Source organism: Exophiala viscosa, assembly GCF_022695815.1.
Source record: "Exophiala viscosa unplaced genomic scaffold EDD37scaffold_3, whole genome shotgun sequence".
NCBI lineage: Eukaryota > Fungi > Ascomycota > Eurotiomycetes > Chaetothyriales > Herpotrichiellaceae > Exophiala > Exophiala viscosa.
This window is the reverse complement of record NW_026944355.1, coordinates 385662-412274: the sequence shown is the minus strand read 5'-3', so window position 1 is coordinate 412274 and position 26613 is coordinate 385662. Positions and strand designations below refer to the sequence as shown.

Sequence of the window (26613 nt, the reverse complement as noted above, 5' to 3'; positions counted from 1 at the left end):
TAATTTCGTACCATGGATATTGAGTCTCGAGGGCAGCAGTACAAGCAACAATAAGTTTGCCATCTAACCTCATTTGAGATGATCTTTCATCCTATCATCTAGCTAGGTTTATCCCTCTCAGCTTAAACACATGATCCTCGCTCTTTTTCTTTTCAAACCAGCCACCCAGCGTCTGAACATCTCTACATATGATCTGCGCAAATCTATTCCTCCATATTCTCAAACAAGAAAGTCGGCGACCCCGGCACAGCCTGTTCCGCCATAGGAGGCAACCCACTCTTATCCTCGCCGACCAACACAACACTTACATCTTTAGAGCCAGTAGTCCGCATCAGCCCTTTCCTCATCTCCGTAACAATCTCGACTTCATCGAATGGCAGTTTCCGCTCAAACACAGCCTCAGGAGCTTCCATGTTCACGACAAGCCTCTTCTTCAGAGCCTGGACAAACGGCATAGCTTTCTTCATCTCGGGTCCTTTACCCATCTTCGCGACCTTGCCGTTCAACTCCTTGTCGTCGTGCAAGGTCGTCTTCTCGAGCATCTCGCGCACAAGATCAACGTACTTGTCCTGCCATTGCGGGAAATTCGACGCGACGAAGATGGTAATACGCTTGGGTTTGCGTGGGTCAAACGCTGCGGATTTGCCCTTGGCCATCTTCTTGGCGGCTAGCGCCTCCGCGGACGTAATACTGCTGGACGTGCCCTTAACGTACTCGCGCGTTGCGGTCAATGAAGGATCTGACTTGGGTACTTCTGGCCATCGCGCGTTTTGGATCGAGTCTTTCTTGCCCAACACCTCGAGCCACATGTGTTCGGCCCAATGTGGTGCGATCGTCGCGATGAGCAAAGACTGCAACTCGACGTACCGCGTCACCAAAGGCCTTGACATAGGTGTACCACCCGACGCACATGCTTCTCGGTAGAAGTCACGAGCGGACTGGAAATCGTAGAGCGCAGACTTTAGTGCGAGCTTGTAGTTCGTGCTATGGGTCATCGTTAGCAATTGCGACAGGAAGTCAGAGAAAGAAACTTACTCCGAGTAATGCTGGTACGCCTCGTGGACCAGCAGGTTCATCTCATCCTCGAACAGCTTGTCCCAGACAACGTCTCCCTGTGTCTTGCGCAGACTCTCGTCCTTCAAGGTTTCCTCGATCCAGTCTTTGAGCGTGTACATCCGCATAATGGCGGCGTTGGCGCCCTTCTCTTCAAAGTTGGCGTCCTCCATGCCGTCACCGGCGTCAGCAAGTGCTATCCGCGTGGCGTCTGCGCCAAATTTCTTCACTGCTTGACTCAAAGTCAGGAAGTTGCCTGTTGATTTGCTCATCTTGTCTCCGTTGAGCAACAAATGTCCATTGGACCGTATTGATCGTGGCCAGTATTCGCGATCGAAAAGTGCGAGATGTATGTACAAGAAGAATGTAAGGTGATTGGGGATCAGGTCTTTTCCGGAGGTCCGCATATCGAGAGGATACCAGTACTCGAATGACCGTCTCATGGTCTGGAGGTCTTCGACTGGGATCCCTGACGATTTCGACACAGTCTCGACATCTTTGGTGCGTGTGAAGACATAATCCCAGACATCGTCAGTCATTTGTTCCGATCTGACATTGAGCGAGCCACGAGTCTTGCCGAACATATCGCCATGCAAAAAGTGTGCAATGGTGTAGTACGACATGTATATCGTACTGTCGCTCAAACTCTCGACCAAAAAGTGCGGATCCCAGGGCAGTTTTGAACCAAGACCATATGTTCTTGCACATGCCCACTGGTTCAACCATTCCAGGTTTGCGACAAACTGGTTCTCCGACTCTTGGGTATACGTCTCAAGACCGTCCTTGGCCTTGACATACTCCAGCACACGCTGTTGCCATTCTTTGTCGTTCTCGCCATAATTTAAGAACCATTGAGGAACATAAGCAACCACACATTCGTCAGCACTTCGGCTGATGACTTCGGCAGAAGGATCTGCGAAAGGGAACGCATCGCCAGACTTGATGAGCGCATTTCGGACCTTGTCTTTTGCCTCGACGACTTTCTCGCCTTTGAATTCGCCTATCAGCAAAGTACCGTTATAGAAACCTTCCTTGTAGGCCAAATCCTTCGCTTCAGCCAACAAGGTCGCATCTTTCGGAGACTGGATCTTCTTTGTCTCAACCAGATATTTTGCTGCAAGGTTGCCATATGCTGGCGTGTCGATAATCGGAATGATCTCGAGCTCGGCCCATTCTTTCTTGATGCCATAAAATTCCGCCTTCTTGGCCAGATCTCTTACAGTCGCAAAATCGTCGGGACTGTCCGAAGGAACTGATGTGACCACACCAGTACCTTTAGTAGCTGAAACTGTCTCCATAGGCAATATTCGAACGCCGTCCGTATGTACTGACAGTGGAGCAATGACCAAGGTACCCACGAATGCAGAACCAGGCAGTTCCACCACAGCCTGCAACTCACTTTGGTCTCGTGGGAAGTGGTCTTGGTCGAAGAAAGTACCCTGGAAAGCCATGTTCCATGCTGCTCTTTTTGTGACGACATAATACTCCTTTTCTGAGACCTTGAAGACACCGTACTTGATCTTAGGTCCGACGAAGCAGCAAGTTTGACCGTACATTGTTTCTGGTCGGAGGGTCGCAGGCACAAAGTAGACGTTCGCGTCCTTTGGGATCTTGGACTCGACCTCTTTTGCAGCCTCCGGCGACCATTCTTTGACCTTCAATTTTATCGCAGTGTACTCGGTTGGGCCCACACCTTCACCTTTCGTTCTGTCGTGGTCCATGCACGGCTGACCGTCCTTGGGACTGTAGATGGTGTATCTCTTGCCGTACAGAATCTTGTTAAGCTCATGTAACCGGTTCATCTGCCATCTCACAAAAGCGTCGTAGTATGGATTTGCGTCTGTGGTGACAAACTTCCTCCGCCAGTCTATCCTGGCTCCAAAGCCGATCAAATCTTGTTGGCATAACGGTGGGAAGTACTGGAGCCAATAATTTGCATCGGCGAATTTGTGAATCTCTTCTTTTGGTATACCCATTGCCAACATCGTCTGAAACTGATAGTTTGCCTTAGTCGTTTTCGCCGCAGCTTTGCTCTTCTTGCTTTTGAACTTTGTGATGTCGTCCTTGACGTTGACGCCTTGGGTAGGTGCGATAGATACGCCATTGGCCTGCTCTTCATCCTCCTCGTCTTCATGAAAGTCCTCAAAGTGTTTCCCAAATTTCTTTACGTCTGAAACCAGTTTGTCTGCACACGCTTTGATTGGCATGCCAGTGCAGTGGAACCCGAGGGGAAAGAGGACTCGCTTCCCGGTCAATCGAGCGAAACCTGCCGTAAACTCGACTTTGCTGACAGTGAAGCTGTGCCCAGCGTGTAGGGTACCGTTCATGTAAGGGTATGCGAATGTGCCAAAGAATTTAGGGTGTTCATCTCGGATCTGCGCAGCCGGCACTGAATTGAAGGGGATCTCGGAGGTCGTAGGAGCATCTGACTCGAAGACTTTGTTCTTCTGCCATTCTTGCTGGTATTTCTTCTCAATTGCGATCAAGACATCTCGGTTGTGAGTCTGACCCGGCGCAATTAGTGTCAGGTCATAGTGGTCGAGTGCGAAGACTTACATTTTCGAGCTTGAGGGTATTTGATGAGCTGACCGTCGGGTCGACTGGTATCTGGGTCGCCATGATGGCGCAATGCAATGAGAACTGACCGGATGTCCGACACAACGCCTATACAAGGACTGCGCAAGATGCAAGGCTCTAGGAAATTTATTCAGCATTCGACAATCCCCACAGACTTGCGGAGTTGGAAATGACTCCGAGCAGACCTGACGGTGTCAATGGTCGACCGTAGGTATATAGTCACGTGCTCGACACATCAGTACTCCGCATTCTAGATACCGATGAAGCATCTCTTGATTAGTATTCAGTCCCCAGGGTTCTGACTCTAGAGTGGAAACATTTCCTTTCTATTTAGTCAGAAACTGTCACTCGGAGAGTTTTGCGAGCGTGTAGGAATGCGGCTTATAGAGGATGGAGCAATCGGGACAATTGAAAGCCGGCAGGTAATGACTGAATGCGTAAGGAATGTATATCAAGTTACGATTTCCGCAGTGGAAATGGAACGACCAGAGGCAGAAGACAGTATAGTACGGTCTGCAGTCATTTGTACATCCATTCGTTTTCCAAAGTACCATGCATCTTGGAAAACGGCGAGCCATCTTCCTCGGTGAGAATGGAGAACTCTCCATCAAAGACATCACGGAAAATTACAAGCCAGTGGGTGACCAGGCTCTCGTCAAAGTCAAGTATTCGGCGATCAACCCAGCAGATCTCACGCACTCGTATGTTGGTCTCTGTGGCTCTGTCGCAGGTCTCGAATGGGTAGGCACTGTGGTTGAGGTAGGAGACTTGTCGTCCTTCAAGGTCGGCCAAGACCTCTTTGGCACGGCCCTGTTTGGACGCCAGCGACCATTGTATCTTGGTCCACATCAAGATTACCTCATAGCTGATGGGTAAGTCATATCTGTGATTCAACCTTTCTTCAATGGTCACGGGCTTAGGTGCTGACACTGGCTTCCAGGACCCAAACAACATGGCCAGTACCGAAAGGTATGAGTGACCACGATGCTGTATCGATTCCTGTTGCGGTCGGGACTGCCGCCGATGCTCTCTTCAACACGCTCGGCTTCGGCTTCCCTGCCGCAGGACTCGACGGCCGTGATGCGACTGGCATTCCCATCTTGATCTGGGGAGGTGCATCCGCCGTTGGGGCTGCCACCATTCAAGTCGCCAAAGCCGCGGGATTTGGGCCGATCTTCACTACAGCCTCTCCGAAAAACCATGAGAGCCTACGTGCGATAGGAGCTACACAAGTCTTCGACTATAACAGTGCCACTGTCGTTGAAGACATCAAACATGCAGTCGCCCAGAGTAGCAAGAAGCTCGCCGTCGTCTTCGATGCTGTAAGTGCTGGCCTAGGCCAACTCGGGGGGTCCGAACAAGAGACTGCCAACAACACGCCCGACCAGGCCAGGCGCTGTGTCTCCGATGATGTCGCGGCAGAGGATCTGCTACTCTCCTCTGTCCTTCCTGTGGATCACGACCCGGCTTGGAAACTCTGTATCGGTATCCGGCCCTATGGTGACTCATTCTTCTGGGGCGATATTGTCTCGCAAAACCCTTCATTTCCTGTTCGAATGAAACAGTATCTGGACTGGTTTGTGGACAATCACCAAGGTTTCTGGCAGCCCATTCTGCGTAACACTATTGTGCAGGGAGCGGAGAAGGGCATTGAAGAGATCCAGCGTGTCGCTGACGGAGGCGCTTCGAGGGAAAAGGTCCTTATTGCGCGTCCGATGTGAAAGTGCAATGGCGAGGGCGTTGCAGATTCATGGTAAATATGGATACCATGTTAGAGAGCTTCCCACAGTAACTCGGCTCCCGCACAATCGTTGTCCGAGCCGTTGAAGATCACGAATCGATCACTCTAACCGATTCGTTGTTTTCTCCTCACCCAAACTTCCCTAGCCGTGCTCTTCAAGGCATTGTCCGCCTTGTCAGCCTCGTCAGTTGATGTAGTCTCATGCAATTGAACCTCCCAGACTGACAATTTGTACTTCCCACGGTCTGACATTCCAGAGAAGAGGTCGAAAGACCAGCCGTGCTTTGAACAGGTGAGCCCAGCGCTGAGAATGACTCCAAAATCTTCAATGTCAAAAGGGTTGCCCTGTGACAGAGGAAATGATGCGTGAGGGCATTTCTGAAGAAGATGGGTTAGTTCTTCCGAGGCGTAGTCGGTCTTTTGTGTGCCTTACTCACATGATCAATAGCATGAAATGTGCCCTTGTACTGAAAGATGAGCACTTGATCCTTGAGACCTCCTCCAACATCAAATGACTCTTGGTCATCAGGTGCAACTGCCAGTTGAGTCATCGCCGAATCCGCCTCCCTAGGAACCTGGAAGACCTTGCATCCTGGTGTAAGGTCTCCATTGCAGATGCGAAGTTCCGACAGGTTGTTGTCATCGTCGGACTCAAGATCGGGGAAAGATGAAGCGAGACCAGCCGAGAACCATTGTGCGCCTGCCCGGGATGGAGGCTTGAAAGGTTTCATCTCCGAGCGAGTTGTGACGATTACTGTAAGGTACACAGAAATCTAAGGTACATGGTCAAAGAAGAGACGGAATGCGCTCGGCGAACCTGCCTGTTACAGAAGACGCGTCGTCGATGTCCATCGCGACAACGACTGAGGGCACTCGTGCTTTGCTTTCTCATATCGAGAGCACTTTTCGTCAAAGCTTCAGCAGCCATGATATCGGGCGCCGGGGAACTGGGCCATGGAGGAGGTACGGTCTGCTAGTCCAGGCTAGCACTCTGTCGTTGTGGTCAGAGGCCAGGAGAGTATGGCTGATGGTGTGACAAAGGCATTGTGCGCAATTGCGAAGTGTGGGAAGGAGGTGTCAGTCAGACCCGTCGAAGAGTCGTTCCTGCGGTAGTCGACTGTTACGGCTGCATCCATTGCACGCTCGACACGTGTCAAATCCACTAACGGCTAGTGCAAGGCTCTCATTGCAAGCTCAGGTTCACAGCCTCAGCCTCATGATGGCCCTCCATTGAAGTATCTCCCTTGTTCTTACTACTGGTCCATGTGTTAGCGATTGCTGTCGATAGCAAGATCTGGGTCGATGTGCTCGTGCCTTGTCAAACGGTCCGCAAGTCCGAAACATCACACGATAGGGAAGAATGGTTCGGTTGATCAAGACTGACGATCTTTCCGTGCGTGTATACGAGGGCCGCAATGTTCCAGGATATGCAATCCTTTCGCATCGCTGGGAAGCTGGCGAGATCAGCTTGCAGGAATTGCAAGGCAATCTCAATCAACACAAGGCAGGCTGGCTGAAACTTCGACGATTTTGTCAATTTGCAGATTACAAGGGCCATCGATTTGTTTGGATAGACACCTGCTGCATCGACAAGACCAGCAGCGCTGACCTCTCCGAAGCTATCAACTCGATGTTCAAGTGGTACCGCCGAGCAGAAAGATGTTATGCCTATTTGTATGATGTGCTACCCAGGGGGGACCTACCTTTTTCGGACTGGATGCAGAGCTTCAGATGCAGCGAATGGTTCGAGCGTGGCTGGACTCTTCAAGAACTTCTTGCGCCTCGCGAATTGATCTTCGTGTGCCGAAGTTGGGAGGAGGAAATTGGCACAAGGACATCTTTGAGCGAAGAGGTAAAAGAGGCCACTGGAATCCCCAAGCAAGCTCTGGTGCAAAGTTGGTCTTTGAAGGACGATCTCGGCAGTCCTAAATACAGCATTGCACAGGTCATGTCCTGGGCTTCTGGCCGTCATACTACACGAACTGAAGACACCGCGTATTCCCTGATGGGTCTGTTCCACATAAGCATGCCTTTGCTTTACGGAGAAGGGCAAAACGCATTCGTTCGACTTCAGCTGGAGATCATGAGTAAATACGACGACTACAGTTTGTTTGCGTGGACTACCTCTCTCCCAAGCCTGTTATCGGCCCGTAATCAGGCACTCAATCAATCTCTGGAGGTCCCAGGCGGGTATAGGTGGGGCGGTCTCCTTGCCCCTACGATTCGTTGTTTCAAGAATTGTAACAACTATCGCCGCGTTTTCATGACAGACGACCACGATTGCTCACGCTCGATCTCCATGACAAGCAGAGGTATTCAACTTCAGGCCCCGCTTCGAAGACACAGGCAAGGCCGCAACGAGTGGCTTCTGCTGCTGGATTGTGGCAGAGAGGGAAACCGGAAGCACCGATTTGGGCTAGTAGTCCATGCAAATTTTGACAGAAAATACGCTAGGCGTCTTCAGGAGGATGAGGGCTTCATAACTGACCTGGTGGATTGTGAAGTCGACACGGAACGGGAACGCTGGTCAGAGTATGAGCTTTGTAGCTTGGTTATGACGCAAGACTGGCCGGGCGACCACGAATGAATTTTGAATACCTCTGTGTACAAGGTACACAATGAGACCTCCTTCTCATACCAAACCCTTTGCCATCCTCCACATCACCCAAGGACACTCCCTCTCCGCAATAGGTTTCCACTCCTCAATAGACTTCCCCGTGTCCACAAGCACCAACTTCCCACCCATAGCCAGCGTCCCGCCACAACAATCGAAAAGACTTCCCAGCTCAAACCCCAACTGCAGCTCAATCAACCCGATCTTCTTCTGCACCTCGTCTTGGGGAATGTCGCCATAGAACAAACTCAGATGAGGCAGATAGTCCTTCTCCGCCCACTGTGATGCCTCGTCCTCCGAAATGCTTAGGCCCTGCCGTCTACACGCCGCCGCGACTTTGATTAAATTGTCGTCCTTCTTCGCCCGTAACGTGACTTTCTTGAAGAAGGGCTCACCGGCCTCCAGCTCTTCAAGTTCAACGATGACTTCGTTGGACTCACGTTTGAATTCCGGCAGAGTTAAGCTGTCGAGCCACTCTTGTGGTTTGGACTCATATGTCTTTGCGGGATCGACGTCCGAAGTAATTGTGACGTGTGGGATGAAGTTGTTCTTTGGCGCATGAGGGAAATCCGAGGGCAGTGTGTTTGTAATTAGATCTTGGATGGATTTGTTGAATGGGTTGTCAGCGCTGGGCGGGATGAGCCACAGCGATGAATGCATCTTCCTTGTAAATTCCAATGATAGTTCAGAACAGGAGACCTGAGACAGTAGTTCGACGCGGGTAGATGGATTACTCGTAGGAATATCTCGTTGTCGTTGCTATGCGCTGGGATAGAAGTGAAGATGACTAAAGGTACAGTACGGGGAAAAGGATGTACGTTAGTACGTCGTCCGGGGTAGGTGGTTGTGGCTACGTAATGGCTACAGTATTGTACCTATGGAGGCTAAAGTACAGTAGGTACTGTAATTGTGTTGCATGAAGTCAATCATCGCAACCAATATTCATTGCACATTATATCTTGCGTCCTACAGCGACATTTGATCGTACAATGTCTTCCTTGTAGACAAACTATGCGAACATCAGGCAACCAAACAAACACTTCGTCGCCTCTGAGCCTGTTTCCAGAAAAAGTGGCACTGTCTGACTGCTGTTGCTCCTCATGATCAAACAGATACCGTTCCTCATTGTCATCCTGGAGGCCTTCGCGTACAAGAATATAGCTTTAACATCTGACGGGGGTGAAGACCATCAACTCTATCGTATAGCGCGTCTGTCTTGCTGTCGAGGCACCTGCTATCGTGAACCTGCTTGGCTTCGAATTATGTCGTCGATATACGCCCTGTCAGACGGTGCCACTTCTCTGGGAACAGGCTCGCCTCCTATTTCCATTCATCGGTTCCTTTCAAAAGCCTTGGTGACCAGATATGTGCAGGTAGATGCTCTGAATCATATATATCGTCCGACAAATCATCACAATTCCGGTGCGTCCCAAGAATCTCGATCAATTTTCATGACAGCCGATTGCTTGTGCGGGAATGAAACCTCGCCTTTCTGGTAAAATCCACCGTCCTTCAGATAATTGATGAATCTGCATATCAATCAGTGACCATGTTCGTTATCTCTTCGCAGGGATCGTACTTACTTCGTGTTATCCACCCTCGGCTCCAGCATCACGGTCTCGGTCCTTGGGTCAGCTAGCCAACAATAGTGCACCAATGCAGACAGCCAGACCTTGAGTCGGTGAGAGCCGCGAAATTCGTCTTCTCCCACCAAAGCGTGTAGGCCGCGAGTGTAATTGCCGACCTCACCACCGAGAAGGCGGCCCAGCCTGTCCTCCTTGACCCAATAGACCTCAAAGTAACCGAACGGTTTGCCATCCCAGCAACCAAACACCGGGAATGAATGTCGACTTTCAAGGCCGTCAATCAAGAATTTCTTTTGCCTCTCTTTCGGTCCAGCCTCTCCCCATGCTGCATTCACACGGGGCTCATTCATCCACTTATGCAGCAGATCTAGGTCGCACGGCCTGTCTGCAAAATTCGCAAATGTCGGTAATGTGGCCACCGAGACACCTCCTGTGTGACTGGCCACGATTGTGGACATGGACCCTGTAGCGGGCAGGAAATGGGGATGAGGACAGGGTTTCTGAGAAAGTGTCGGTACTCGAAATGACAGCCACGACTCCAGGCTAGGTATATAGCGGGCATAGAATGTCTCGCCTTGCCGAGGAGGTTTCGAACGGATAGGATGGCGAATGTGGTTGGTGAATATGAATTGGGTCGGCGGCGCAGGGTAGTATGTTGGTAGATGACTTCCAGAGCTGAAAGGGCCGCCGGGTGAGGCTATCCCTGCAGAAAGACCATCCAATTGAGGAGGCAGCTCATGGTCTGAAGAGTTTTGATTTATAACAATCGTCCGATTTGGTGAGGACGGCCTCGATGGATGAGGAGATGCTTGGGGGAAGGGAGAATGCTGCTGAGGCGCCATGGTATAGAGAAAGATTCTGGCGTCAATCTGCCAAAAAGACCGTCTGCTCACGAACGTCTCGCCCCAACCAGTCGGGAGTCGGACATCGGTATCTGCGCCAACACAGGAATCTTCGCTCGAGATCAGACCCATTCGTTCGAGCTTCTGTAGGGTATTTTTGCCTTTGAAAATGCCTTCCCTTTTGATTTTGATGCGCCAATCGAGTTTTGGTCGTCCGCTTTCTGGAGTCTTTGCAGAAGCTTCTGTGAGAGCATGGGGGCTCGGAGGCTCTTTGTGAAAGTACCAGCACAAGGTTGCCCATAGAATCATGGCAATATGTCTCGTAGGTGAGGCATTATTTCGGAAATCGGAGCTCGAGGGCATAGATATCGAGGATATGAATAGTGAGTCGCTCTGGATAGTAGGTTGGGTAAAGCGGTGTACCACTGTGTGTTTCTGCACGGGTTCCTCGTCTTTAGGTTCTTTCTTCTCCGGGTTCACAGTCACCCGGCTCTTCATCCTCCCGTCTTCGTCGACCTCGTCTTCGGTCCGCAACATGACCGTCCATCCGGGAGGAATCGGGGAATGATGGAGGTCGAGATTGTTCGACTTGAAAGTAAAGCCTCCAAAGACCGGAGTCACCGTGTATATCTGCCCATTGGGCAGGTGTACCTGTTGTTGGACCATCCTTGTCTTATATCTCAGAACATTGCATGGGCAAGGGCCTTGGGAAGATATGTTGGTGGTTTGTTGGTGCGCGGTCTCGAGTCCTCCAAAGAAGTGTCGTCTTTGTGCTTGTCCTTCTAACCGTGACGCATCAGTATGAGTACGACCTTCGAGAACAACGACCAACTTACACTGCTCACGATAACATTGCAGACGAGAAGGATCGCACAACATCAAATCGTCACATATCAATGGCCCACCATATCTTCATTCGCTGTTTCGCCAGGCTCCAGATTCTTCGGTTTACCGCCCAAAAGCCCTGGTTATATCAATGTCTTCTGGGAACAAGAAAGAAAGAAGCATGCACTGTGGAATTGGTTCTCGAGCGGGAATCGACCTGCATAACCCGCCGACTGCAGTTATTAAAGTTCAGTATTACGCACGGGCTAAGCATCAAGTGGCATGAGTGGGTAAAGGTGGCCCCCCGTACTTATGCCATGTCGAGGCTGTCTCCCACAGAACCCCCGCTTGAAGCGCCGAGTAGCGATAGGCGACACAGATTGTGCGACCAGGGGCACTCTTATGCCTCAAGAACGGTAACTTCCATATAGACAGATCCAAATAACATCTAATGTCATGCTTGCACTCTTTGTCTTTCATCATAAACGACCTTGTTGTGTGAACAAGCTTGTTATATCATGATCTCGTAAACGGCACCCTGGTTCTTTGACTCAATCTGGACCTTTTCTCAGGGGCCCCGACCAATGTGTGGCTTCGGAAAAGCAACCTTCGCCTCGGATCTGCCCACAAATCTGCCCACAATGACACAATCTCTGGTGTCCAGGGAGAGTTCGTTCACCATCGCGCCAGAGCCATATTCATAAGGGGTTCGGGTTCGCAGAGAAAAACCTCGCTCAGTGCCCGTCATGCAGCGCTGGTATATTCGGCGTTTCGGGCCAACAGTAAAGGATGGTCTGCCAGCACCCCAACCAAAATGTAAGCGACTATTCGAATCAGAAATCTTCGATCGTTATGCCGATGTCTCTCTCTTTGGCAAGGCGTATAAGATCCCCAGCGACAACTAGGTCCATTAGGCCCATTCCAACACTTTTGTATATCACGTTTCCGCGAGTCAGCCACTCCAGTAAGCCAGGCTCACCGGTACCTCCTAGTTCGATCTCTTTCAATGCGGATTTTCTGATCATCACTAGAGCAAACGTTAGTTGTGTTGACCGAACAGAACGTCAGGGGCTGTTCATACGTAGCTCCCCTATTTCCACGAGGTGCTCTGGTCCCAGTTTCGCTTTGATAATCTCGCCAGCCTCTTTTAGACATGATTCCAGGCTGTCAACGACGATAACCCCTCCTTGCTTAGCATGTTTGTGGTGGTGGTGACCATGGTCAGGCTCGACAGCCAGCTTGAATACGTCCGGGTGGACTTCACACATGTGTGGTGCATATGCACCGATACAGGAGAGATATCTGCCTTTCCGCTGACCTTCCCGTGATGTCAAGAATTCCGCTGGGAACAGAGGGTCAACTGACGGAGTGCAGCAGAAAATGACATCGGCTTTCCTAACCTCCTCCTTGAGAAGCCGTCCATACTCCCCGAATTCGGGGCTCATGCACGAGAACTTGATGTCTTGTCGCCACTTGCCATGGGAGGCATCCTCGATCTGAAAGGCCTTCATCAGTTTGATAGATCTCTCGAACGACCTGTTAATAATGTTGATATGTCGAATTTCGTCGCCTTTGAAAAGCAAAGCTAGTCTGATATGCCAGTAAGCCTGCTTGCCTGCGCCGAAAACTGTTATAGTGTGGACATGCTGCCGCTTTTGGAACAACATAGTGGCCGCCAGAGCTGTGCGGAATGCCGTGAGCTCTTCAGCATTGACGATACCCATTGGATTCCCGGTCGAGTCAAGTAGTGTCACTGACCCTTTGGGTGTGGTGCTCTGAGAACTTGCAATCGACGCCGGTGGTTGGAACGAGGCTCCATCAACCGAGCCCCGGCTACCACTATCAGAGGACGACATAGTAGATGCAGGAGACAACGACAGGGTGGCCATTTCTGAAGCGGGAGAATTGACAGCGGGTGTTCCGGTGACGCTTTGGGATCTGGAGGACGATGTTGATGATTTCTTGCTGTGACTTCCCTGAGGCTCTTCTAGAGAAACGATTTTCATCCCGACGGACGTGCCTGTTGAAGCCGGCATGAATACCGTGGTGACGCCTTTCTTTTTGATGACCGTCCGTTGTGGTTGAAATGATGCGCAGCATGGTGAATTGGTGTCGCCGGTCGAGTATGAATGTAACGCTTCTGCGAGGTTCTGCTGCAACTCAACTGCGTCCTCTTTGACCAACGAGAGCAGTAGTTCGCGGACGTCTGCGTCTGTGAGCACCGTGAGGGGCATGTTGTCGTTGAGTCCTGTGTCGTGGATGATCTTTGAACAGATATCAGCTTATTCCTGAAATGGTCCTTAAAGGTTGAGCGTTGGATTCATTGGTACGCATAAAATTCTGTGGGAGAAGCGTGAAAAGTAAAGTTGTTGATGGCTACTTCTATGCGTTCCTGCCACTCAACGGTTGAATCGTTTGGCCTTGAATGTTATCGTTCCCCACTGATAAAGCGAAGAGAATACCTTGCCAAGGGGTTGAGGTCTTAGATAGAAGAAGTCTATGCTTGCGAAGTACCAATGTCATTTCAAAGTACAGGTAGTGCAACTCTGGCCCACCAATCAGCCCGCGAGGTTTGCGGTGAACAATGCTGAGTGATCTGGATAGCCTCGAGCAGGTCTGTTGCAGATTGCAGGTTGATTGTGTCATTCCATGTATCTACGAGCTTCATTTCATTGTGTCTAATAATGTACACTGCACAGCAGCTGAATGAGATCCACTGTCCCATAAAGCAACTCCGATGACAGGCGCTGAACATGGAGATAAGGCAGTAATATAGAACGTTAGGCAACATGAAGGCCTCACTTCATTTCTCCCCACATATCTTCATCGCTCCGGACCATGTCGTCCTCGCTTAAAACCTTCAGACCCTCCTTCTTCCGGTTCCTCTTCATCTCCTTCTTGGTTACAAGCGTTCGAGGAGTAACCGGCGTCATCGGTGTGAAGGGCATATATGGGCTGTAAGGAGTCTGAGGAACACCTGTTTTGGGGTGCACCCCCAAGATGCTCTCACGACGGTCCAAAAATGTAGTCTTTGTCGGAGGGGCGCTCCTTAAGGACTCATTGTAGAACTGGCGAAACGGAAGTGTGTTGGAACTGTTGGAGGCTGCAGCGCTGCGCAGGGATAACGGGGCTGGAGGGCCTTTCTTCTCGACGTCCTGCGCGGAAGTTGCAGTAGACTTCTGCCCGGGTGTGAGTGGCGGTGGTCCGGGGTTATAGAGGCGAGGAGTTACATTGCCTTGCTCGGAATATACAGAGGACTCGGTAAGAGTGGCCGACCCGATTGGCTGCGAGATAGCCTGCCCGCGAACAGAGATCTGGGCTGGGCGTCTCTTGTTTTGATCGACAGAGTCTCTCCGACCAGCAATCATGGAAAATGGGGACAGCTTGGATCGGTGACTGCCAGCTTGAGACGCTGATAGTGACGGATAATCTTCATCGGGAGTTGGCGCCAAAGGGTGAACGAGAGCTCGCGGTGAACCAGCTTCTTGATTTGAGGTTTCTGGGGCAATAGTTTGCAGTTGGTGAAATTCAGCAGGGTACCGTGGTGAGACGGGGCCACTTGGATGTGGCTGATAGTATGGTGACCTTGGGGTAGGCGGAGCTTGATATGGTGATCGAGGTGTAGAGGGAAGACCTTCATGTTGTGGTGGGAAATAGGGTGTCCTCGGAGTTGTCTGACTGCTGCTGAGGGCTTGCTGAGACCTCTGTTCATCGTGCATCATGACGGCTGCATACAGCTTTGTCATTTCGTCCATGTTCTTGACCTTGTCCGCTTCCAGTATCTTTTCGTCAATCGTCGAGACAGTCACACTCGATTGTTTGCGAGAGTGCGACCGTCCAGCGCCTGCCCATGATTTCAAACTAGCCATCTTCCCAGGGCTCCGCAGTGGAGGTTCGACAGCCGCATTGTGGTGGTTGACCAGTGGTGCCGGTTTCAAGATCTCCATGCTTAGGGCAAAATTGGATGTCTGATGCTTCCGCCGCAGTCGTTTACCGACAAAAAGGAGTAGGACAAGGAGAAGGAGCAACCAGAAGACGTAGGCTCCGACGATACCGGCAATCTCGTACTTGAGTTTAGATCTGTCTCTCAAAGCTCCAGCTGAGAGAGGAGGACCTTCGTCTGGGGGCGGTGCTGGACTGTTGTCGATCTGGACAGTCCAAATACTATGGGGTGCAGCTTTTGCTGGTCCTGGTACAGAAGCAAAAATGAAGATGCAGATGACGGACACTGAGGAAAAGCACCTCATCTTTGTAAGAAGATCAACTCCCCAGCATATTTCCAATCCCTACGGCCTGAAACTGACAACCCCTGGCCGAGAAGAATGTGAAGCAGCTTGTTGCACGCAAAGAGCGCTCCCGGGCGGTAGATGTATCTCGCCATGATCGCTGAAGGGCTGGAATGGAAGCGCTGATGTTGGTGATTGGCAGAGGTTATTGCGTGAACAACGAAGAGATGGACTGCATGAAGCACGCTGCAGGACGAATCAAGGAGGAGAGCGGGGATAGAGGTGCGAGGTGGAACCTGCATTACTCCGAATCCCCTGCGACCGCCCAGATCCTTTAGCTGGAAGCTTAACTGTATTCGTTCATGGCTCCCATCACAACGCCATTCACAGGCCATTCTTAAGCGCCCGGAATATCCAGCACTGTGTTTCTCGAACCCAATTGCACCCACCAATATCACACTGGACATTCGACGGACCATCGCTGTCCCTGTTTTCTGCTGATTGATAAGTCCGTCAAGGAGATATGTATGCGGGTCTGCTCGAGTTCCGGCCTCTTGGATGCTTTGTTCGTTCGCAGAAGCCCACCCATGCTATGCCTTGGAGCCTTCCACATCAGCCTTTGGCCTTGCTGACCCGGCACTGGTGCTCCCGCATCGACTGCTTGTCCATAGCTGCACGGCCCGTAGCCTTCTCGAATCGAACCGAGATGTATGTCACACCATTAGGGGTCGGAGACTTCGCAGGACATATGTGACTGGTTGGGCAGGTCCCAGAAGATCCCTTTGGCTGCACCCGTTGACGCTCTCTCTCACCACTGCTGAGTGAGTCACATATCGACTTTCCAGCACTTCGGGATCAGTGATAGAGAGTGACTGCTGGATGGCAGCACACCAACTTTTGCGATTATTCCGCTTGCCATGCATGCATCGTGATATCGCAAAGCCATATCACATGTGTAGGACAATCGTGTTCAACCTCCTGGATAGTTCGTTATCGTTCACCTCCAGCTTCCAGGACCTGTCGTCGCCCAACCAAGGCCAGCAAATCCGCTGCCTCTACCGAGTGAACTCCCAGAACCTCCAGAATTGACAGCCTTCCGTTTGCCTTTGGTACCTTCGCTGAGCCTGACTCCGTCCACAATCTTGTCCAGGCTCGTCTCCACCACGACACCACCGAGGACCATTTCGCTCAACACAGCATGTAGTGTCTCGAAGCCGAAGATAAGGTCTAGTTCGCACACATTTTCGAAAAGTCTATCGAGTGCTTCGACAAAGACTTGAATGAAGTCAAGTAAAGCAAGCGGGGATTCTGTAGAGGTCGAGATCAATATGAAGTATAAGGTTGCGAAATGCCGATATGTGATTTGTGTAGGTGCATCAGGCGACGTACTGCTGCCGGTAGGAGCCAGCAAAGGAGGCAAAGGCAGGAAATTGCAGGCAGATGCAGGCCGAGCAGATACTAGGGTGAAGATCTGTGAGAGTAATGACTGCTGCGTTGCGGTATCCTGTGGCAGCAGATCAGCGACCACATCGAGTATGATCGGGCTCATCTTACCAGTTGAGAGTAGAATTTGGTCAACCTGGGCTGGCCATTGTTGTTGAAGACAAGAATAGCGTTGAGCATCGCGACAAGGTGTCTAGGAGATGCTGGTGTATGTATGTTCCATGAACTGTGGCGGCCACCTTGACCAACGGCACAGCTGTCGAATTCGAGTAATGAAAGGTCGCAGCCCACTGTGCCGCAATTGGCGATGCGGCACGCATAAAAAGTAGGTACAGCCGCCGACGCCACAATGCGTCCGCAGATCTACAGTGTACGGCGTGTTACGCTTAAGGTATCATGCGCTAATATCCCGTACTCCAAACATTTTTCCTCATTCACCAGAATCAGTGCCTATACAAGTTCATTGCAATCTTCCAATCCTCCAATCTAACCTATTTCCCTCTGCATCGCTCCCCTGGCCATTGATGCAGGAGTACACCTGCTTTCCTTGCCGACAGATCTTTCGATCCCGTCTTCGAGAAAGGCTGGTCCATCTCCAGAATGGCCGGCGCAGGTTTTATGCGTCTTCCTCTCTGTCGAACGGAAAACCACGATATGCCGAGTCGTGGTATTGGGAGACAAAGCCTCCTACACATCAAGAGCTAGCTGCCGCTTCACACTTTTTCAAGCACCATCTCCCATTTCGTCAATGGACGGGCGATACTTGGCGACACAAAGAGAATCAAACCGAAGACCTCTTGGTCCCTGAAGTCATTCTCCTCGGTCGATCCAATGTCGGCAAATCGTCCATTATCAATGCGCTCACCAGTCAAGACCTCAATCGCGTGAGTGCCACTCCAGGAGCGACACAGGTCATGGCAGCTTGGACGTTGGCAGCCAAATATCGAGATGGTGGTGCGGTCCCAGGGTGGGATGGAGACGTTTCTGCCAAAATATCACTTGTCGATATGCCAGGATACGGCTTCGGTAGTCATGCCGATTGGAGCAAGTCTATCATGGGCTATTTGGTCGAAAGAAGGAACATCCGCAGAGCTTTTGTGCTTCTAGACTCCGTCCATGGAGCGACTGGGGCTGACCGCCATATGATTGAGGTTCTACGGGGGCTGGCGATCCCATATCAGATCGTTGCCACCAAATGTGATCGCCTAGTCGCCTATAAAGGATCTCAAGACGAAGTCCGTTCCGCACTGACGACTTTGAGAGCACAGGCGCAATTGGAAACCCATTATGAGTTGGGTTTGGGCGAAATCATAAGTGTTGGATCTATGCAAGTTGCATCGAAAGGCCAGAGGGCGTCGAAGGAGCCCACAACGCCGTTCGGGTTGCAGAATCTTCAATGGGCGGTGCTCAGGGCTGCAGGCCTCGATACTTACGCGGTAGACAAGGCATCGGCGCATGGGGTCTTGAAAAACGTAACTGCAAACGAGCAACCAACCCTACACATTGAAGGTCCAACACGATCTGACACTTCTGTGGTCGTTGAAAGTACAGTCAAAGAAGCAGCTGACAAAGGCGACAACCCCTCCGACCCATTACTCTTGGATCTTTCCATCGAGGACTTCATGCGCGAGATTCTCAACTCGTCCACTCCACCATCATCAGCCTCAACGGCCAAGATAAGCAGCCCCAGAACCCCTCGGTCCGCAGCCAAAGTCTACAGCGGCGTCATGAACAATTTCCTGGCATTACCTAACGATCACGTCGCTCCGATCCCAAACAAAGCCACGGAAGATGACCGGACTCGGGCGCAGACTGCGATAGATGCAGCCCTCCAATATGCTCAGAAGGAGCTCCTTGATGACCCCATGAGACTCTGGGACGAGCCAAAACCGACGAAAACGAACGCAGCATCGAAGGAAGGTCTCCCGATTATACCCGAGATCTCGAAGAAAGCAGATAGTCTGAATTTGCGCAGGGAGCGCGAGCGCCAACATGTCAGCCGACAACCGCCCACTGCTGCAAGTAGACCTACCGTGAAGCGGATCACGCCAGATATGGACGCTCCTGTGACCAAGACCAGGCCAGGACCCTGGCAGCAAACCACGCAAGCACCCACTCGAGCCACACAGAAAGGTGTCACTCACGGTATAGACGCTTTCGAAGCGCTTTTCGAAGAAGAGCCAAAAGGCAGGACACAACGAAACACCGGAAAAAGCGGAAGAGGGCAACCGCGGGCTACGTCTCAGTCCAAGTCGCGTTCCCAGCCTAAAGCGCCTAGTGCCCAGCCTGCCTTTGCTGGCAAGGGAGTGGTTCAAGGCATGGATGCTTTCGAATCGATGTTTGACGAAGGGAATTCAAGCTCGTCTTCCGGCAAAAGGAGGCGTCGATGATGAGACGGGCAACCGAGTGGTGCCTGTTGAGTGTTATAAAATTCGCCTCACACGGCATTCCCTCAAGACTTATCATATCAGCTGTTGTATATTCTGGATCTATCTGTCATAGCACGCAGACTTGTACCAATATGTATCAACAATCCCAAAATGACCACGTATGTGAAGCAGCAGTGTCATGGCGTGAGCGTGAATATGCAATGCGTGACTAAGCCGTTATTCAGGAAATTCTTGTAAGCACAATCTCACAACCTCATGATAACCACACTTTCCCTATTCCACGGCCATAGCTCCTGCTGACAACATGGCGGTATTGGAGGCGGTTTTTGGGGCGACTGTTGCTGTTGCTTTTACTCTCGCCAACAACCACTCCCTGGCAAAATCCTCACTCCGCAACGGTCCCGTCAATCCAAATGCCCTATCCATGGTATATGCATCGTGACCTTCATTCGGGAACTCAACATATTCAAGGTTGGGATTGTGCACCTGATTGTCATCAGTCAGCTTCGCTCATTACTGCTACACAGGTTCGACGTACCTTCACATGATCAGCAAATTCACGGATCCCATCCACAAGCACTTCATTCGCGCCTGCCGTAATGGCAATATCCTTGTCATTGACTTTGAGGTCCTTCCACCACTCGGCTGGTGCATCCTTTGGCGTGTTGTAATTGTCCGGAAGATTCTTCCCTGCACCCATGAAGTTTCTCGACCAAGCCGCCAAAGCGCGGATACTCAATGCATCCTTCTTGATATTTCTTTTGAAAGAATCGCTGGTCGTAACAAAGCTCACCCACGGAGAATAGAAGAACGCGCCGCCAAGGTCCCCTGACAGTGATACTTCTGGCAAAGATGCATGTGGATGGGAGAGATGTCCGAGGAGACCGGCCGTCAGGTTTCCTCCGGCCGAGTCACCAGCTATCAAGATCTGTTCATATGGTCAGCCATTCGAGGACACGCATGGGCCTGGTAAAGGCCTCACCTGCGAGGGCTGGACACCTGCATCCAGCAAATACTTCAGCGCAGCGACAGCTTGCTTGAGCTGCAAAGGGTAAATGCCATGAGGAGCCAGTTCTAACCACCAGAAAATCAGCCCATCCCCAGCCTTTCCGGCTCCGAGAGCATCAATCACATACCATATTCCAACACCATGGCGCGCAGGTCCGAGCCATTCTCCTTGGCCTTGTTTACCACGCTGAGTAGGAGGTCAAAGTGCGCAGGCGTGGCACCAAGATTGTATCCTCCACCTGAACCGAGGTCAGCTTGCTGTCCCTGGGGTATCCGCCCGGGAACACAATCATACCATGAAAATACAATATCGTGTTGCGTGCAGATGCTGGCCCCACAAATAATCCACGTCCACCCTCGTCCAAATCGACGGTCGAAGGCTCGATCTTGTGCTTCTTGCACCAGCTCAGATACGCCTCGCCGGTTGTCTCGCCGATGGCTCTTTGATTCACTTGTCAGTTTGGGAGCCCCCAAGAAATCGGGGTCCATACTGAGTCTGAGGCACTGTCACGAGCTCGAAGATCTGCCGAACTGCCGCGTATACCACATGCTTTCCGTACTCCGGGGGATATGCGTCGCCTCGAGCCCATCCTGTTGATGCAGCCCAGGTCAGAGACGCCACTATTTGTGACAATCAGTGTCAGCCATTTCATCTGTGGAGAGGGCAACGTCAAGCTCTCAAGCAGCTGTCAAACTAGTCCAGTTGAGGTGACTGACAGAATACAGGACTACTTACGCCCCCTGGAAACTGCATAGAGCAGATTAAGGTAATCCGAAGTATATAGCTGAGGTTTCTTCATCGTTATGAAAGCTCCTCGTAGAGCAAAAAGTATTCAAACAACAAATCTACACTGGAAGGATACAGGTAATGCTGTATCTTAGGCTCTGAGGAAGGTTTGTTTGAAGCAGGTTTGAACCCAATTTGGCTTCTATCGTCACTACCGCATGCTTCGGGTCGACCTGGAGGTAGCTCGTATTCCTCGAGTCCCGGGTATCGTTTGCCGCCAACTGGGGCTCTGCACGTTTCCCCCGGATTTGTCAGGGGTTCCCCAAAACGACCCATCAGGACTAATCAAGCATACCTACCTACCTCTAGTATCAGATTTCTTGAACCACCTGGGCATGGCACGACTGCCTCAAGAGCAAAGAAGCAAGCGCTCCAGCGAGATTACGCGTCCGCTCAATGCACGGTACCTAAACAAGCCAGCCATAGCACTGTACGAAAGCTACGGCAGTTGCAGCCTGGTGCTCTCCCGTCTACCAGCATGATGCCTAAGTTGAGGAAGCACTGATTACTCGGTTGTCACTATCTTTGGAGGATCCATGCATACAGTACCTCAATGGTCCCAATGCGGAACAAGATACAGCTCTCGAATCACAAACATGAGTACTACGTATCGCACTCTGCACACCGGCAAAAAGAGCTTCATTCTGCGCCGAGCAGCTACCAACACTGGCTCGGTCTCTTATCTCAATCTGACACGAAACAAAAGTTTGGCTGAACGCTAGAAACATCTAACTACCCGACCATAGTGCATGACTTTGCTTTCCGCCGTCTCTCATGATAAGTCGAAGCCCGCCCCAGCATTGACAGCATACAACAATTTCTCCCTCATAGTCCTGAGGTCCCCATACCGCGGCAACTTGAGCAAATTGACGCAAGTGCTCGTACTCGGCAGTCGTTCCTGATCATCGCTCGAATCGCGAATACTGAACTTCGGATTCAAATGGCTAAACCCCAACAATGGCGCGCGCGGCGTGCTGGTGACGAACTTGAGCACTTTCCTTCGATCCCCCTCGTCCATCTCCTGAAGTGCTTTCCAAAATAGCTGCACAGTAGGATGTTCGAGACCGTCATCGCCAATCGAATAAACACCACCATATTGAGTATTGCGCCGCAAGTCAGCGATATCAAGTTCCGTGCTGTCACCACCGACCAGTTTCTGCAACTCCTTCTGGTTGAACATGGCAAGCCACATTGGCTGGACGATCTGACCCAGACCCTTCAAAAAGGCATCCGTGACGGCCTTCGGTTGCTGTTGCAACTTGTACCTGACGACGCGGTCAATGTAAAGCAGACGATTCGTGTTCGTGACCGGCGTCTTCGAGCCATTCGGTATGAGATCCGTGGTGATAGTCCGGGTAACTTCCTTCCCATACTGGTCCATAGTCGTCAAAGTATCTGTGACAGTGAAGTCGAGCGCAAAATCTGTCTCGACATCACCAGGATAGTTCTTCAATTTCAGCAAGCCCTGGTACAGCTCTTCATCGTACTCCCTCACATCGTTGATCGTCGCACGATACGCACTCTCATTCGATCCGACTGTGGTGCCGCCCGTCAAAGCCCATTTCAACAGGAAGAAACCTGCGAAATTGACGTCAATCAGAATTCCTTCGTACAAACACTTTCCCACGACACGACCGAGAAACTGGAACCGACGCAGAAGTTCGGTCATCGATTTGTCGGACCCTTCGGTTCCGGCCTTGAGTCCATTACGTCTCAGGTACTCCGCCGTTTCCTGGTAGATCAATGGACTGGGATAGAGGTAGCGCTGGGCGTTCTCCACGAACATATGCAAATCAGCGTCGGGATCGAAAGCTTCGCTGGTGACACTCATGAGGAATTCCTTGGTGACACCACCGCCATCAATGCCAGCTTCCGGAGAACCAAACTTATCGATGAACGTGATCTGAATCGGTTCTTTTAAACTTTCACCAAGCTCGTAAAAAGCGCCGTAAGCATCTTCAAAGACACTCTCGCGGTGGATCTCGGCATGATGTCGACTGATGATGTCTAGGCCTCGTGGTCGTCCATCTAGTCCACGTCCTTGTGTGGTAGTAGCGACCGACATCCTCCATTGATCGGGATCAATCGCCCCATCTCGTCTCCTCATCTGGTCGAGACGAATGAATTCGCGGAAGATTTGCACTCGTGTTTCGAAAGGGATGAAGAATGGCAGATTGCGCAGGATCTCAAGGCGTGGCGCCAAAGACTCAAGCTGTCTCTTCTTCCTCGCCTGCTGGCGTTGTCGCTCGATGTGTTCAACTTGCCGTGACGCCCTAGATCGGGGCATATGCGGCTGGCGGATGCCGAACATGGAGCTCAACAGAGCATCAGACGGGCCGGGAAGTGCCCCTATATCCAGTTCAGTAGTTTTGTCAGCGTCTTCATCCTCTTCCTCTGCGTCCTGACCACCGCCAAGTTCATGTCTTTTCTCTTCCTCCGCAGCAACTGCGGGTATGAAGCCAGACATGTTGATCTGATCGCTCATGAGCCAGTGATTGGCGGGTACGAATAACCGTCTCGAGTCTCTTTCGTGAAGCATTCGTAGAAGCCCGGTAACTAGACCTTTCAAGTAGCCTTGAGAAACGCCATTACCTGTCAATGTCTGCTGTTTCTTCTCGGTTGGCCTCGTCGATGGTTGACCTGAGCTGCCGAAGAGAGCAGACAAATTAGCCTCTTCCTCGGCTTCATTGCTCTCCACGAGATCTGCCGCATTCCAGTAAAGAGTGAATGCGAGGTTCTTCAAAAAGGTCGTCATAACCCCGACATCTTCCAAGGGTAATGCGCCCCTTCGCGAGACAGTGCTGGTTGTGGTGTCCCCAGTAAAGCCAAATGACTTTGTCTTTTCATAGGCGAAAAAGTCGTCGTCGTCCATAAACTTCAAGACAAACGTGTAAAGTTCCAGAAAGAGCAGAATTATACGCCACTCGTCTCTCCAACGTGAGACTTCTGTCCTAGAGACTGGGGATTGGCCGATCTGGTTGCTCTCTGGTGCTGCTTCTCTCAACAAAGATAACAGGGTCTTGTAGTTCTGACTGGACTTTTTGAAGACACCAGTCGTCCGCGCTGTGCTCCAGAAATACTGGATGGTCGACATGTCCGTGTCTCCTATCGATCGGACTGAGCCTTGATACAAGTACATCCGGATGTTCTGCGCTCTAGAAGGGAACGCCCGTAACAAAGCGACAGCAAAGTTGGCCAGACGCTTCGCAGAGTTGAATTCCGATCTCTCCCCGTTCGTCCTAGTGGTCTTGTCTGCGCCCATCTCATTCAATACGTTGCGAACGTTGTCCTGTTCCGGTAATCGAAGAATCATCTCTCGCACAAACGAGGGCAATGGTTCCGCGCCTGTTTCGGAGTCACCATACATAGGCTGATCTGCAACATCCAGCCTTGCTGCGACCTCGTTTGCACACTGGCCGAGAAGTGCTGATACGGCTTCGATATATGTGGTCGGACCAGCGAAACCTTTATGCAGGCAATCGTGCATGTATATGACATGAGCCAATTGCCATAACAACTGGGTGGTGTCAACTCCATCCTTGGCGTCTCCCTTTAGATTTTCCACCTCTGAAGCTACGGCACTCGACAAGTCGTCCAAGTTCAGTGCTGTTGCAAGATGCTCTAGTACACCTCTGTCGCCTTGAAATGAGTCCCGGCTGAGTATTCTGGTGGCAAAGGAGATGTAAGCCGACTGCTTGTGGGTTTGAGAGGACGTGAGGATGGCCACTATTGCCTGGATCGTGGGTTCTTGCCACGAACCACCTCCTTGCGTGCTTAGGACTCTCTCCATCGCGTCAAAAAGGATTGCCGGATTGTGCGTAACCTCATCTGGCACCACCTTGCAGAGAAGGGTAATCATCTGTAACAGGCGGGCCCCCTGCGAGGTCCTGAGCGGCGTTGCCTCATGTCGTACCACACTTTGGAGGTGGCGGGCGACAACCACACCAAGCCTCCAAATGGCATGCCGCCATATGGAATCGAGATCAGTAAGTGGTAAGGCCGAGACGGTGTGCCGGAGAGCCTCGCCCAAATAGACTAATCTGATAGTGTCCAACTCTTCCCTGACACTGTCCCTTCTGAACTCCTGATAGCGTAGGAGTAGACGGAGTTGAAAAAGCAGCTGTGCAGGATCTTGATAAGGTGGGATGTTGTCGGCCGTCTCAAGAAGTGCTTCGTAATCCGGGCGTCCAGAAGATCCTAATCTCTCCGCTTCGTTTTCATCCCATCTCTGTCTCCAGAATGCCTTCTGCTGCCGTCGGCTTGCATGACCTCGCCATACTTTCTGTAGCCTTCTTGTAGCGTTCAATCTGTCTCTTTCCTGCTGCCGTTTGGCCCGATCTGCCTGGGCCTGGGTAACAGTCGATGAGGCATTACTTGGTCCAGGCTTTGAGAGCGCAGCCCACGGATTTGAAATGTTCTTTCCGGAGAGGTTGACCTGGCGCGCTTTCCGGGCACTGCCCGTGAAAGACTGATGCATGGCTTAAAGTGTGGCGGGTGAAAGTACGCAAGGCGTCTCGAGTTGGGGGATGGGGTCAGTAGAGTCAGATACTGTTGTTACCAGACTACCAGTGGGGTAAGGAGAGTCAACATGGCCGTTGACAAGATCATCAAGCGAAAGGTGTGTAAACAGTATCATCACAAGGTTAGTGCCATAAGTTCCTCATAGCAGGTGCAGGGAGGCAAAGTAATGGTACTGAAACTGATGGAAGCCATGTGAAATGACGCTACTTTCATTCCGCAAGGCTGACCAACGCATCTTCAACCTGCGGAGATCGACTTCACTCTCCGCTCATATAAATAATCATGCCCCTCGCGGAAACTACTCGACGAGCTCCGCGGGACAAAGGTCTCTAAACGCTTCTCGGCGCCGGCCAACCTCGCACACCATGTCCAGCGACATCCTCACGCAATTGCAAACATGCTATGACCAACTTCTCACCCAATTCTTCTCGACAATAAGTTATCTTTCGCAACGACACCCATTGATCGCACCTGAACCAGACCCAGACGATCCTTATACACACCCTCCAGCCGCGCCCACACAGACCCCAAACCCAGACGGATCTATACCCACTACAGCTGGCACCGTGCCAGGCCCTGAAGACTCTGACCGCGCCCCATATCCGTTACGGCCAGCGGCGCCGCAAGTATTTGCCAATGCACAGCGCGAACTTGCGGAGGATCTTGTCCAGAAGGCACAACAGATTGAGTTCCTGATCTCGAAGTTACCCGGAATTGACAGGGGTGAGGAGCAGCAAGCCGAGGAGATCAAAGTCCTGGTACAGAAGGTGCGAGACATGGAAGAGCGGCGGAAAGCAAAACGAAAGGAGATGAGAGAGTGCGTGAAGCGTCTGGATCAGGTCATCCTGGGTATGGCAGAGAGTATTGAGTATAGTGCTACCAACGGACATGGGCAGAGCAATGGAACATGAAGAGACGGGCTGGGAACATTACTCTTACAAGACCTTGTGGTCGAAGTCCGGACGGCAGCATGATGCTGTTTTCAAAGGAAATATCATTG

At 51.3% G+C, this 26613-nt stretch overlaps 13 protein-coding genes across 13 annotated transcripts; 4 read left to right on the top strand and 9 right to left on the bottom strand.

Moving 5' to 3' along the window:
* Position 1: 1 nt before the first annotated feature.
* Positions 2–3906, bottom strand: EDD37DRAFT_312915 (leucyl-tRNA synthetase). Its single transcript, XM_062811355.1, has 3 exons — positions 3610–3906; positions 1036–3557; positions 2–984 (listed from the first exon to the last, which is right to left on the bottom strand). Exons 1-3 carry the CDS (start codon positions 3670–3672, stop codon positions 204–206), a joined length of 3366 nt encoding a protein of 1121 aa, XP_062671571.1. The 5' UTR covers positions 3673–3906; the 3' UTR covers positions 2–203.
* Position 3907: 1 nt separating this feature from the next.
* Positions 3908–5351, top strand: EDD37DRAFT_678800 (chaperonin 10-like protein; the record flags this gene model as incomplete). The annotated part of the gene is made up of 2 exons (XM_062819664.1): positions 3908–4502; positions 4571–5351. The coding sequence occupies exons 1-2, from the start codon at positions 4183–4185 to the stop codon at positions 5349–5351; spliced, it is 1101 nt and encodes a 366-aa protein (XP_062671570.1). The 5' UTR covers positions 3908–4182.
* Positions 5352–5413: 62 nt separating this feature from the next.
* EDD37DRAFT_312771 (Rieske domain-containing protein) lies at positions 5414–6416 on the bottom strand. Its single transcript, XM_062811354.1, has 2 exons — positions 5809–6416; positions 5414–5749 (listed from the first exon to the last, which is right to left on the bottom strand). The coding sequence occupies exons 1-2, from the start codon at positions 6100–6102 to the stop codon at positions 5477–5479; spliced, it is 567 nt and encodes a 188-aa protein (XP_062671569.1). The 5' UTR covers positions 6103–6416; the 3' UTR covers positions 5414–5476.
* EDD37DRAFT_313020 (heterokaryon incompatibility protein-domain-containing protein) lies at positions 6366–7981 on the top strand. Its single transcript, XM_062811357.1, has 2 exons — positions 6366–6447; positions 6551–7981. Exon 2 carries the CDS (start codon positions 6732–6734, stop codon positions 7956–7958), a length of 1227 nt encoding a protein of 408 aa, XP_062671568.1. The 5' UTR covers positions 6366–6447; positions 6551–6731; the 3' UTR covers positions 7959–7981.
* Positions 7981–8768, bottom strand: EDD37DRAFT_312769 (2',3'-cyclic-nucleotide 3'-phosphodiesterase). The gene has a single exon (XM_062811353.1). It carries the CDS (start codon positions 8643–8645, stop codon positions 8004–8006), a length of 642 nt encoding a protein of 213 aa, XP_062671567.1. The 5' UTR covers positions 8646–8768; the 3' UTR covers positions 7981–8003.
* Positions 8769–8915: 147 nt separating this feature from the next.
* EDD37DRAFT_685890 (acetyl CoA:N6-hydroxylysine acetyl transferase) lies at positions 8916–11455 on the bottom strand. The gene is made up of 3 exons (XM_062819903.1): positions 11250–11455; positions 9569–11195; positions 8916–9514 (listed from the first exon to the last, which is right to left on the bottom strand). The coding sequence occupies exons 2-3, from the start codon at positions 11077–11079 to the stop codon at positions 9397–9399; spliced, it is 1629 nt and encodes a 542-aa protein (XP_062671566.1). The 5' UTR covers positions 11080–11195; positions 11250–11455; the 3' UTR covers positions 8916–9396.
* Positions 11456–11688: 233 nt separating this feature from the next.
* EDD37DRAFT_692714 (ornithine cyclodeaminase) lies at positions 11689–13726 on the bottom strand. The gene is made up of 2 exons (XM_062820048.1): positions 12320–13726; positions 11689–12265 (listed from the first exon to the last, which is right to left on the bottom strand). Exons 1-2 carry the CDS (start codon positions 13470–13472, stop codon positions 12072–12074), a joined length of 1347 nt encoding a protein of 448 aa, XP_062671565.1. The 5' UTR covers positions 13473–13726; the 3' UTR covers positions 11689–12071.
* Positions 13727–13934: 208 nt separating this feature from the next.
* EDD37DRAFT_312621 (uncharacterized protein) lies at positions 13935–15736 on the bottom strand. The gene has a single exon (XM_062811351.1). It carries the CDS (start codon positions 15483–15485, stop codon positions 14037–14039), a length of 1449 nt encoding a protein of 482 aa, XP_062671564.1. The 5' UTR covers positions 15486–15736; the 3' UTR covers positions 13935–14036.
* Positions 15737–16269: 533 nt separating this feature from the next.
* On the bottom strand, positions 16270–17213 carry EDD37DRAFT_312624 (clathrin adaptor complex small chain-domain-containing protein). The gene is made up of 2 exons (XM_062811352.1): positions 17019–17213; positions 16270–16968 (listed from the first exon to the last, which is right to left on the bottom strand). Exons 1-2 carry the CDS (start codon positions 17085–17087, stop codon positions 16462–16464), a joined length of 576 nt encoding a protein of 191 aa, XP_062671563.1. The 5' UTR covers positions 17088–17213; the 3' UTR covers positions 16270–16461.
* Positions 17214–17291: 78 nt separating this feature from the next.
* On the top strand, positions 17292–19545 carry EDD37DRAFT_312608 (uncharacterized protein). Its single transcript, XM_062811350.1, has one exon. It carries the CDS (start codon positions 17432–17434, stop codon positions 19295–19297), a length of 1866 nt encoding a protein of 621 aa, XP_062671562.1. The 5' UTR covers positions 17292–17431; the 3' UTR covers positions 19298–19545.
* On the bottom strand, positions 19399–21259 carry EDD37DRAFT_312599 (Alpha/Beta hydrolase protein). Its single transcript, XM_062811349.1, has 7 exons — positions 21042–21259; positions 20797–20926; positions 20601–20746; positions 20434–20544; positions 20280–20371; positions 19836–20225; positions 19399–19783 (listed from the first exon to the last, which is right to left on the bottom strand). Exons 1-7 carry the CDS (start codon positions 21103–21105, stop codon positions 19571–19573), a joined length of 1146 nt encoding a protein of 381 aa, XP_062671561.1. The 5' UTR covers positions 21106–21259; the 3' UTR covers positions 19399–19570.
* Positions 21260–21404: 145 nt separating this feature from the next.
* On the bottom strand, positions 21405–25845 carry EDD37DRAFT_625291 (ubiquitin-protein ligase E3 C). Its single transcript, XM_062816229.1, has one exon. It carries the CDS (start codon positions 25567–25569, stop codon positions 21865–21867), a length of 3705 nt encoding a protein of 1234 aa, XP_062671560.1. The 5' UTR covers positions 25570–25845; the 3' UTR covers positions 21405–21864.
* A 133-nt stretch (positions 25846–25978) lies between these two features.
* Positions 25979–26524, top strand: EDD37DRAFT_607262 (mediator complex, subunit Med21; the record flags this gene model as incomplete). Its single annotated transcript, XM_062814961.1, has 1 exon — positions 25979–26524. One exon carries the CDS (start codon positions 25979–25981, stop codon positions 26522–26524), a length of 546 nt encoding a protein of 181 aa, XP_062671559.1.
* Positions 26525–26613: the final 89 nt, after the last annotated feature.

Bases quoted from the DNA above. Each gene is read 5' to 3' on its own strand.
- EDD37DRAFT_312599 (XM_062811349.1), bottom strand. From the start codon at position 21,105: ATGAAGAAACCTCAGCTATATACTTCGGATTACCTTAATCTGCTCTAT. The intron at 20,545-20,600 runs GTATGATTGTGT...ACCTCGGTTCAG, and splicing joins CACGATATTGTATTTTCATG to GTGGAGGATACAATCTTGGT. The intron at 20,226-20,279 runs GTGAGGCCTTTA...CCATATGAACAG, and splicing joins CAGGTGTCCAGCCCTCGCAG to ATCTTGATAGCTGGTGACTC.
- EDD37DRAFT_692714 (XM_062820048.1), bottom strand. From the start codon at position 13,472: ATGCCCCTCACGGTGCTCACAGACGCAGACGTCCGCGAACTACTGCTC. The intron at 12,266-12,319 runs GTATGAACAGCC...CGTTTGCTCTAG, and splicing joins CGTGGAAATAGGGGAGCTAC to TGATGATCAGAAAATCCGCA.
- EDD37DRAFT_312771 (XM_062811354.1), bottom strand. From the start codon at position 6,102: ATGAAACCTTTCAAGCCTCCATCCCGGGCAGGCGCACAATGGTTCTCG. The intron at 5,750-5,808 runs GTGAGTAAGGCA...CATCTTCTTCAG, and splicing joins CATTTCATGCTATTGATCAT to AAATGCCCTCACGCATCATT.
- EDD37DRAFT_312915 (XM_062811355.1), bottom strand. From the start codon at position 3,672: ATGGCGACCCAGATACCAGTCGACCCGACGGTCAGCTCATCAAATACC. The intron at 3,558-3,609 runs GTAAGTCTTCGC...GCGCCGGGTCAG, and splicing joins ATACCCTCAAGCTCGAAAAT to ACTCACAACCGAGATGTCTT. The intron at 985-1,035 runs GTAAGTTTCTTT...GATGACCCATAG, and splicing joins GCGTACCAGCATTACTCGGA to CACGAACTACAAGCTCGCAC.
- EDD37DRAFT_313020 (XM_062811357.1), top strand. From the start codon at position 6,732: ATGGTTCGGTTGATCAAGACTGACGATCTTTCCGTGCGTGTATACGAG.
- EDD37DRAFT_312621 (XM_062811351.1), bottom strand. From the start codon at position 15,485: ATGAGGTGCTTTTCCTCAGTGTCCGTCATCTGCATCTTCATTTTTGCT.
- EDD37DRAFT_312608 (XM_062811350.1), top strand. From the start codon at position 17,432: ATGCAGGAGTACACCTGCTTTCCTTGCCGACAGATCTTTCGATCCCGT.
- EDD37DRAFT_625291 (XM_062816229.1), bottom strand. From the start codon at position 25,569: ATGCATCAGTCTTTCACGGGCAGTGCCCGGAAAGCGCGCCAGGTCAAC.
- EDD37DRAFT_312769 (XM_062811353.1), bottom strand. From the start codon at position 8,645: ATGCATTCATCGCTGTGGCTCATCCCGCCCAGCGCTGACAACCCATTC.
- EDD37DRAFT_685890 (XM_062819903.1), bottom strand. From the start codon at position 11,079: ATGGTCCAACAACAGGTACACCTGCCCAATGGGCAGATATACACGGTG. The intron at 9,515-9,568 runs GTAAGTACGATC...ATTGATATGCAG, and splicing joins CCGAGGGTGGATAACACGAA to ATTCATCAATTATCTGAAGG.
- EDD37DRAFT_312624 (XM_062811352.1), bottom strand. From the start codon at position 17,087: ATGCTCAACGCTATTCTTGTCTTCAACAACAATGGCCAGCCCAGGTTG. The intron at 16,969-17,018 runs GTAAGATGAGCC...CTGCTGCCACAG, and splicing joins CCAAATTCTACTCTCAACTG to GATACCGCAACGCAGCAGTC.